This window comes from Myxine glutinosa, chromosome 9 (genome assembly GCF_964187855.1).
Source record: "Myxine glutinosa chromosome 9, kmMyxGlut1.1, whole genome shotgun sequence".
NCBI lineage: Eukaryota > Metazoa > Chordata > Myxini > Myxiniformes > Myxinidae > Myxine > Myxine glutinosa.
The window spans coordinates 49,157,559-49,167,997 of NC_136269.1; the positions used below are offsets into that span (position 1 = coordinate 49,157,559).

At 43.3% G+C, this 10,439-nt stretch overlaps 1 protein-coding gene across 5 annotated transcripts in view; it reads right to left on the reverse strand.

Annotated features, from left to right (window-relative positions):
• Positions 1-10,439, reverse strand: part of LOC137435412 (protein CBFA2T1) — a 192,076-nt gene that overhangs the window by 48,291 nt on the left and 133,346 nt on the right. For all 5 annotated transcript variants that reach the window (XM_068129183.2, XM_068129180.2, XM_068129182.2 and 2 more), the window contains one exon: positions 1,776-1,861. In XM_068129183.2, the coding sequence (XP_067985284.2) occupies positions 1,776-1,861 (86 nt within the window). The remainder of the gene's footprint in view (positions 1-1,775; positions 1,862-10,439) is intronic.

Genomic DNA, 10,439 nt, shown 5'->3' on the forward strand with positions numbered 1-10,439 from the left:
TTTGGCTCTGACAAATCAAATGGAGAACTATTATCAATAAGTCTTATCAACCTTATATATCATCTGCCGTGGACAAGGGGACAGAGTTCACACCTTTAAAGTTGACACCTGTTGGTGATCTAGCAGAAGGTAAATATCAAGAATAGCTCTTCAACTTCAAGCTAAATGCTGTGAACTAATAAATGTCAACTTGCTGACTATTCAGTAGTGAGCAGATTTCATGCACTTAATTCTGCTACAGTCAATAATATTGAAGCATGTGACTTTGCCTTGTGACAATGACAGTATACATGGTACACTCAATATTAGTGACAAGTGTTCATTGGTTGAGCTCAATTGAATCGTGTTGAGCAGTTTTGGGGAAAATTAATGTATTTACTTCATGGAAGAGCATCTGCAGCTGAGAAATTAGCATGAAAACGCAGACATAGTTGCAGTCTGTGAAAGACAGACTAAAAGCAGTGTCAACTGCTGCACTGCTAACCACAGCCTATCAGCCAGCTTAGAGAGGTTTTAGAAGCCTTTCTTTTGAACGTTTCAGTGAATGTGATGGCTGGGATGTGGTGTGTGGTGGATGGGTTGAGAGGGGGGGCTGGTTTCATTAAATAATGGCTTTTAAAGCATATGCAGGCTGACTGGTGCTATAGTTCGCAGTATAACAGCTGACACTGCTTTTGGCAATGGGTGCCTTTTTTCTGTGCCTTTCACCGACTGAAATCTAAGTTGGAATTCGTTTTTTCATTTTGAGATTTATTTTTTCAATTCAGGGCTGCAATCAAGATATTAGGATTAACTATGCAACCCTGGTGTTGGGCTAGCGGCTAGGGTGCCGGCTTAGGATCCTAGGATCCTGGGTTCGAATCCCGGTCGATCGCTGAATTAACGCCAGGGGGTTGACTCAGCCTGTCATCCTTCCGAGGTCGGCTAATTGAGTACCAGTTCACTGGTTTGTCGTTAAAGGCAGAAAAAAGGGTTGGCGTCAGGAAGGGCATCCGGCCGTAAAACATTGCTTCAAAAAGGGGACCAAAAAACAACAACAACCACGGTTCCCGAAAAAGGCCAACTCCCGCTTTGCGGGGAAAAATGGCCTCTAAACGGTGGTTTTTTATGCAATGGATACCCACCGAAACAAGTCGGGTGCGGAGCAGGCACCTCCAAGTTGAGGGACTCTTGCATTCATAGTCACCATTCCAGTTAAGAGGATCCTCTGACTGATATGGCTTTTAAAATACTCCTTTTTATAACCACTCATATATTGCTTACCTTTACACCTGATGAAGGCTGTGGCATACTGTAACATCGACTCCCTGGATTTCAATAGTTCAGGAAGAAACTATCAAATTATATTCGCATACCTCTCTGACGATACTGAACAAGTGCATTTAATTTAAATCAAATGATTTCAATTGCCCTCAGTCATTCTCCTCCACTTATCAGTGATTTGCAGTCTCAAAAATAAATAAATAATAAAATACAAATCTTGCTGCAAATTGAAAAGAAAATTCAACAAAACCCAGTCACCAAATATACAACTTTAAAAACAGCGATGGTTCTTTACATCAAGTATCTTGCTGCAGCAAAGGGCGTGTATTACCGTACCGTGATTAATAATATATGTGTGCATATATTATTCTCGACCAGCAGTCAGGCAATAAACTTTTACAACTAAAGCAATTCAACATGTCAGCTTTCGATCTTGTGTATAGAAATTGGATTTGCATGCATACAATAAACAATGTGCACACAAACACACACAGACACACAGCTCCACTCACATTATCAAGATGTTTCCACTCCTCCGCCCACTCCCTGTCAGTAAGCCGGTGGTCAATGACTTCTTCCTGGCGAGGTGCATGCATGCCTGAGAAAGATGCATACAGCATCAGCCATGATGGGCCCCGAAAAGATGGGCATCCCAGACTGCAGGCAAAATTGAAATAAAACGCAGTCGGGTTAAACCCCGCAAAAGACGCGAAACAGGCCAAAATCCTAACAAAACTCAAAACGCAGATGTTTGCACATTTCCAGCTGCCCAAACTTGTCAAGCCCGATTACTTGCAGAAAGACTGGGTAATACGTCCACATAAAGGCATTATTCGTCGTTACAAACTGCTAAATGCAACCAGGCTGAGGATCCTACCTTGCCGATCTACAAAGCAAACATCTGGAAAATGCACCCCTGCAAACTCTCCCAAAAGAGTTTGTAATATATCTGGAGGATGGTCAGGATAATCTGTAACCAATCCTTGACCTGAATTTTATGTCATTTGCTGCTCACAATAGATAGTGTGAAAAGCAGCTGTGATGAACAAAGTCAAAAGATTCATGTGAATGTATCCTATGAACCAGGATTCCTTTTGGAGGAAATGTTCTGCGATATTGCATCATACCAATTCACATACTGTGTACCACTACGGGTTTGAATCTGCATCCAAACATATTCGGCAATTTGAAAAAAAAAAAAAAAAGGGGGGAAAAAATAAAAAATGAAGAGGCCCAGTTTCTCAAACACTCGAAAGAAATCATATAATTAATATATAGGCATATATATATATATATATATATATATATGTGACATGTAAAAAAGACCGCATTCTTTTTTTACATGCATTATTTGTTCTCTCTCACACACACACACACACACACACACACACACACACACACACACACACACACACACACACACACACACACACACACACACACACACACACACACACACACACACACTTTTTACGTGTAAAATGTTCATCACGAAGAGATTTGAGGAGCTGCAAACACCACCGTTTGACATTACTTGGCCGTCTTGCACACTTGGCGACAGTTACATTGATTTTCGTCGACATTAAAATTGCTAATACAGGGGTTCCCAACTTGTTCCTCAGCATGACCGCATTCAGACAGCAGCAAATTATTGTGACCCAAACATCATGCACGGATGTATCAACATTCTCCTGTTGAACATGTTCCATTACAATGAATGTTTATACTTTGAAAAAACCGAAGTCCATCGTGCATTCACCGACCTAGATCACCGTGACACCTCAGCACAGGCATCGAGACACCGCTCGAAGTTTGGGTTTTCATGGTAGCGATGGCATACCACACCTCAGAAACTAGCCTTGGTGTGGGAGGGATATGGTCGGTTGATCACATAGCTGGGCTGAGTTGTTTAAGTGGAAACGTCCCTTGGAAGAAGTTTATTTCCACAGGTGTTGTGCACAAAAAAATCCAAAATGGAAGAATTTGAAGTTGTTTGCAGCGGTATCTCAATGCTATTCCGTTTAACGTAGTAGGAAAATAAGAAACATCCTAGGAAAATAAGGTGGCTTTGCAACCCCATTATTTTAATAGTATCATCATCATATCCAGGTGAGGAAACCCCTACCCGAATGGAGTAACGGTGAAGTATTATTGCCCACGGTAAAGAAAATTTCAATTTTTACGATTCAGGAACTTTTACGTACAAATCGATGGCCAATCAATCAATGAAATGAAGATCTATGAAATCAATGAAACCAAATCCGAACCAAATCAATGAAATCCAGGGTCTCTTACGTACAAATCAATGTCTAGTGTTACAAAAGTCAGGTACAGATTAATTAAAGTTGAACACTTCCTTTCAAATCCTGCCCCACTATCTCTCCATGAAAAAAAAGACTTAAAATCTCATCAAAAAATTGACCTGATGGAATGCTGTTTAAGAATTATATACAGTCACGTGAAAAAGTAAATACACCCCATGTAAAGTTTTGACTTTTTCAACATATTTCAACATACAACAACAATATTGATGGATAAAGGTGATATAATACAACAAATATCATGAAACATTTACATTTTGTAGTCCTTTGTATAATTTAAATATACATAAATGCAAATTTCGCATGTGGAAAAAGTAAGTACACCCCTACATTTATCACTACTTCAAATACCTAAAATTAGAATCAGGCGCACCAGCTCAGGTGCAAATGATTAGAACATCGTTAGAGAGGATCTTGGAGGAACCTGTCTTATTTAAACCTCAGACATTTAGTTTGGCTTGCTCTTTGTTGTTGAAGTGTGCGGCGTCACCATGCCTAGATCAAAAGAGCTCTCTGAGGCCTTCAGAAAGAAGGTTATAGATGCCTACGAGTCTGAGAAGGGATTTTAAAAGATCTCCAAACAATTTGAAATCAATCATTCGACTGTCCGGAAGATCAGCGACAAGTGGAGAAGATTCCAAACAACTGCCAACTTGTTCAGGCCAGGCTGCCCCAGCAAGTTCAGCCCGAGAGCAGACCGCAAGATGCTGAAAGAAGTCTCTAAGAACCCCAGAATGTCATCACGGGACCTACAGGTAGCTCTTGCCACTGTTGATGTCAAAGTGCACGAGTCTACCATTAGAAAGAGGCTGCACAAATTTGATCTACATGGGACATGTGCCAGGAGGGAAACCTTTGCTGTCCAGAAAGAACATCAGGGCAAGACTAAAGTTTGCCAATGAAGACCAGCACTTCTGGAACAATGTGCTCTGGACAGATGAGTCAAAGGTAGAGCTATTTGGCCACAGTACTGGAAGACATGTGTGGTGAAAACCAAAGATAGCATTTCACCACAAGAACCTGATACCAACTGTAAAGCATAGTGGTGGAAATATTATGGTTTGGCGCAGCTTTGCTGCATCAGGGCCTGGGCAGCTCACCATCATACAGACTTGGCATTTAATATGGAATATTTTTTTGTGGGGGTGAACTTACTTTTCAAGATGTCTTAGAACCAAAAGTTCATTGGAATTATGTTGAAATTATTCTAGATTTTGTTAATGTGACCTTTAAAAGAAACAAAAACCACATTTGACATTTCGAAACAAATAAATTGATCCTTGAAAGTGATGTAAACTGATATCGAACTCAATTCACGGACAGTACTGTGTTAAACTTCTGTGCGTTTTCCAGAAGTATCTCTTTATTTTGCACATTAGCCAAATATTTTTTTAACAAAAACAAAAGTTAAATTATGACTGGGATTACCGACAGTAAAATTACAGTTCAGTACTTCGTGTAACCCCCACGAGCATTCAGGAGAGCACATACACGTTTAGGCATGCTGTTCACGAGATTTGACAAGGTTTGGACAGGAATCGCTTGCCATGCAGTGACAATAGTCTGCTGCAATTCACGCACAGAGGTCGGCTGCTGGTCCAAGTGGTCGACTTGATGCGTTAATTCTGCCCACAAGTTCTCTATCGGATTCATATCCGGGGACGTGGCAGGCCACTCCATATGCTCTACACCACGGTCAGCAAGAAAGTGTTGGATCATGCGAGCACGATGAGGCCGCGCATTGTCATCTTGGAAGACAAAGTTTCCTCGAAAGGCTGCACGAGCAAATGGAAGCAATGTTTCTTCCAGAATGGCCCTGTACTTGAACTGGTTCAGGTTTCCATTCAGAACAACCAGGTCAGTTTTGCCCCCTGCATGAAAAGCAGCCCAAACGGTCACCCCAGCACCTCCAGCTTGGACTCTTGACACTATACAATCTTTGTTGTAGGCTTCATGCACTTGTCTGCACACTCGGACGCGGCCATCTTGACAATAGACCAGAAATCTAGACTAGTCACTGAAGATCACATGATTCCAGTGTCCTGGCTGCCATTGACGGTGCTCTCTGGCCCACTGCAATCGGCGCTGGCGGTGTTGTCTGGTCAGGCGTGGCTTTCTCAGGGGACGCCTGGCACGATAGCCTGCTTGAACCAGTCGTTGGTTGACTAGCCTTCTGGATACAGGCACATTTGTCAGTTGCTGCCACTCAGCCCTAAGCCGATTAGCTGACTTGGTACGGCCATTGCGGACTAACCGGTGCAGCTGGCAATCATCCCTCCTTGTGGTTCTGCGGGGACATCCTGGCCTCGGTATTGGAGTAGGGACACCCCTCTGAGCATTTCGTTTCAGGATCTTTGACACCTGACCTTGAGTGATGCCATACTGCCGAGCAATAGCACGCTCTTTCATGCTGTAATTTCGTAAAGCCACCACTCCATGACAAACAGCATTGTCGAGTTGACGGACCATCTCCAGAGGAAGTGGCAATAACTTTTGGAGACGTGCAGCAGTTGTTTTCCACGAATACAGAACGCAACAACCCTTGTATACCCGACTGTGAAGCCAATCGTCAAATACACCTGTCCGTACATTTTGCCACGCCACCTGTGATATAATCCTGTTGTTGACTTCTTGCTGCGACAGACAATCAGTGACATGGTTCTTTTAACAAATAAATCACCAAAGTGTACAAGAAACTCACCAGATTGATATACTGAGTTAAGAAAGTAAACCCAAGTCAAGAAAAAAAAAAAATTCCATATTAAATGCCAAGTCTGTATAATCCACTATGAATTCTTCATTGTACCAGAGTGTGCTTGCGGATAATGTGAGGCCATCTGTCGGAAAGTTGAAGCTCAATCGAAGGTGGACCTTGCAACATGACAATGGCCCTAAACATACCAGTAAATCCACCAAGGAATGGCTGAAAAGAAAGAAATGGAGGGTTCTGGAATGGCAAAGTCAAAGCCCGGATCGAAATCCCATCGAGATGTTGTTGGGGGCTTTGAAACGAGCTGTGCATGCAAGAAACCCCTCAAACATCGCACAGCTGAAAGAACTCTGCATGGAGGAGTGGCCACAAATTTCTCCCAGTCGATGTCAGAGACTGGTAGACAGTTATAAGAAACGCCTACTTGAGGTTGTTTCTGCCAAAGGGGGCAATACCACCTGTTAGAGCCAAGGGTGTACTTACTTTCTCCACATGCGAAATTTACATTTATGTTTATTTAAATGATACAATGGACTACAAAATGTAAATGTTTCATGATATTTGTTATATTATATCACCTTTCTCTATCAATATTGTTGAAATGAAGATCAAATAGCTGTATGTTGAAATATGTTGAAAAAGCCAAAACTTTACATGGGGTGTACTTACGTTTTCACGTGACTGTATACTAGCGTGAATCGGCGCGCTCAGCGCGCCTCACCACACGTCGTTTCAGAGGGGTAGGCATCTTTGACCATTTTGGTGTATTTTGGGTTTCATGGTGTTTTGGGTCTTCAGGGCCATTTGGTCTTAAGGGTCTTTTGGATGCTCTGGGCTTTTAAGGGTATTTTGGGTCTTTGAGGTGTTTTGGGTCTTCTGGGTCTTTGGTGTCTTCAGAGGCTTTTGGGTCTTTGGGGTCTTCAGGTTATTTTGGTTCTTCTTGGTATTTAAGGGTCTTTGGGTGTTTTGGGTCTTCGGGGTGTTTTGGGTCTTCGGGGTGTTTTAGGTCTCCGGGGTGTTTTGGGGCTTCGGGTATTCATGGTCTTTGGGTATTCAGGGTCTTTGGGTATTCAGGATCTTTGGGTATTCAGGGTCTTATTGAGCTTCAGGGCCTTGAAGGGTATTTTGGGTCTTTGGGGTCTTCGGGGTCTTCAGGGTGTTTTGGGTCTTCGGGGTGTTTTGGGTCTTTGGGGTGTTTTGGGTCTTCGGGGTGTTTTGGGTCTTCGGGGTGTTTTTGGATCTTCGGGGTGTTTTGGGTCTTCGGGGTGTTTTGGGTCTTCGGTTGTTTTGGGTCTTCGGGGTGTTTTGGGTCTTCGGGTATTCATGGTCTTTGGGTATTCAGGGTCTTTGGGTATTCAGGGTCTTTGGGTATTCAGGGTCTTATTGAGCTCCATGGCCTTCAAGGGTATTTTGGGGTCTTCGGGGTGTTTTGGGTCTTCGGGGTGTTTGTGGTCTTCGGGGTGTTTTGGGTCTTTGGGGTGTTTTGGGTCTTCGGGTATTCATGGTCTTTGGGTATTCAGGGTCTTTGGGTATTCAGGGTCTTATTGAGCCTCAGGGTCTTGAAGGGTATTTTGGGTCTTTGGGGGTCTTCAGGGTATTTTGGGTCTTCAGGGGTCTTGGTGGTCTGAAGGGTCTTGGGGGACTTAAAGGGTCATCAAAGGTCTGAGGGGTCTCAGCAGTCTTAACGCAATTAAGAGGGTTAATTAAGAGGTGGTAATTTTATTTGAAGAAGAAGAAGACGTTTTCATCGCATATAAACATATACATACATACATACATACATACATACATACATACATACATACATAGCGAACCATATACATTTGCTCTATTATAACAAGATATATATATATATATATATATATATATATATATATATATATATATATTATTTTTTTTACAAGTCATTCTTTGTTGGATTTTTTTTTGTATACATAGTCGAGGCTAGTGGAAGAGCTAGAACACTGAATGGATCAGGACATAACAGAACAAAAGGAACAGTATACATAAGGAGGGACACTAACAGCCGAGCTGAAGGCCAAGATTGGACAGAGACTTCGACAAATAATGGATGTGGGGAGGAATGGAGAGGGGGAACGAAGACACATGGGGTGGACAAGATGGATACAAAAGGAAACTCAGGAGTGGAAAACTGGAAATTTGGAATGAGAAGGGCTTGGGGTTGGGGGGGAGGGGGAAGAGAGGTTAATGAGGGGAGAAAAATATCATGGTTTTAAATTGGGGACGACATGAACAACAACAACAACATGCATTTTAAGGCCATTTTCCCTGCTAGAGCGGGGGATAGCCTTGCGGTCCCATGACAATCTTTTCCATTTTGCCCTATTTTCTGCATCTCTCCTTGTTATCCCCCTTGCCCACATTTCTTCTTTCACCATCTTTAGCCAAGTCTTTCTCAGTCTTCCCCGTCCTCTACTTCCTTCCACATTCATTTCCATCACTCTTCTCAACCAGTCACTTTCATCCTTCCTCAACACATGACCAAACCATCTCACCCTGTTCCTCTTCACAGCATCAATCACAGGCTCTATTCCCATCATCTTTCGCAATGCATCATTTGTCTTCCTCTCTCTCAACGATACTCCGCACATCCACTGAACCATTCGCATTTCCACCCTTTGCAGCCTTCGTTGCTGCTCTACGTTCATTACCCATGTCTCGCTCCCATAAATCATAACTCTTCTCACACATGCAGCAATGCAGCATACACCTTTCCCTTCAGCTTCAACGACACTCCCCTCCTCATCAGCACGCCACTCAGTTCCCGAAACTTCTTCCATGCACATCTCACTCCAGCAACCGTTGCCGAGTCTGATCCACCTTCTCCATTCAGCATGTCACCGAGGTAGCAAAATGTTTTCACACCTTCCAGCTTCACGCCGTCTCCAAGATCCAACTCAACATTTCCTCCATCTGCAGCTCCCTCTGTGCACACCTTACATTTGAATGTAGCTGCCACACTGGTTAATGACCCTCTCAGACCACTGCATTTTTGATGAACCCACTCAGCGCACATTGTACATTGAATGGAGTTCACTCCGACACCCTTCCTGCACACAGCACATGGCCACTTCCCAGTTCTTTCCACCTCACCACAGCACATGGCCACTTGCCATCACCTTAGTCTTTCCGATATTCACCTTCAGACCTTTTGTCTCCATACATTCCTTCCACTTGTTCATCTTTTCCTTCAGTCCATCCATACTTTCCGCAATCAACACCAGATCATCTGCATACAACAACTCCCACGGTAAACCCTCATTTACGTTCTGAGCCAGCACCTCCATCACAGCTACAAATAGTAGTGGACTTAGTACCGACCCTATATGCACTCCCACCTTCACCTCAAACTCACCACTGTTCCCGTGCTTCGTCCTTACAGCTGTGCATGCTCTTTTGTACATTGCCATCATGACTCTGATCAACCATTCCCCCACTCCTAACTTCCTCAATGCCCATGTCAATACTTCGCGTGGAACCCTATCGAATGCTTTCTCAAGATCAACAAACCCAAGAAACAACTTCTTCCTCTTCTCCATGTACTTCTCCTGCAACTGTCTCACAATAAAGAGCGCGTCTGTCGTTCCTCTTCCTGGCATAAATCCAAACTGCATTTCGTCGATCTTCACCTTCTTCCTTATCCTCCTCTCCAACACCCTTTCCAATACCTTCATTCCATGCTCCAATAACTTTATCGCTTGGTACAAGCCACACTCCAGAGGGTCACCTTTCCCCTTGTATAGAGGGACGAGGGTACTCATTTCCCAATCCACTGGAATGCAGCCTTCTTTCACCACCAGATTACAGATCTCTGTCATTCTTTTCACACCCCCAACTTCCTGCTGCCTTCAACATATCTCCCACAACTCCCGTCGGCCCTCCCGCTTTGCTACTCTTCATTGCTTTTATCGCTTCCTCAACTTCCTTCTCAGTTATCTTCTCTGCCGGTCCCAAAACTGGGTTACTCTCTATGTTGTCATGCCATTCATTCTCTGTATTCAACAGCATTTCCATATATCTTTTCCATCTTCCTTTAATTCCATCTGGGTCCACAACGATTTGTCCCACTTCGTCCTTCAAGCAACTCACCCCCATCACATCACACCTCTCTTTCGCTATCTGCT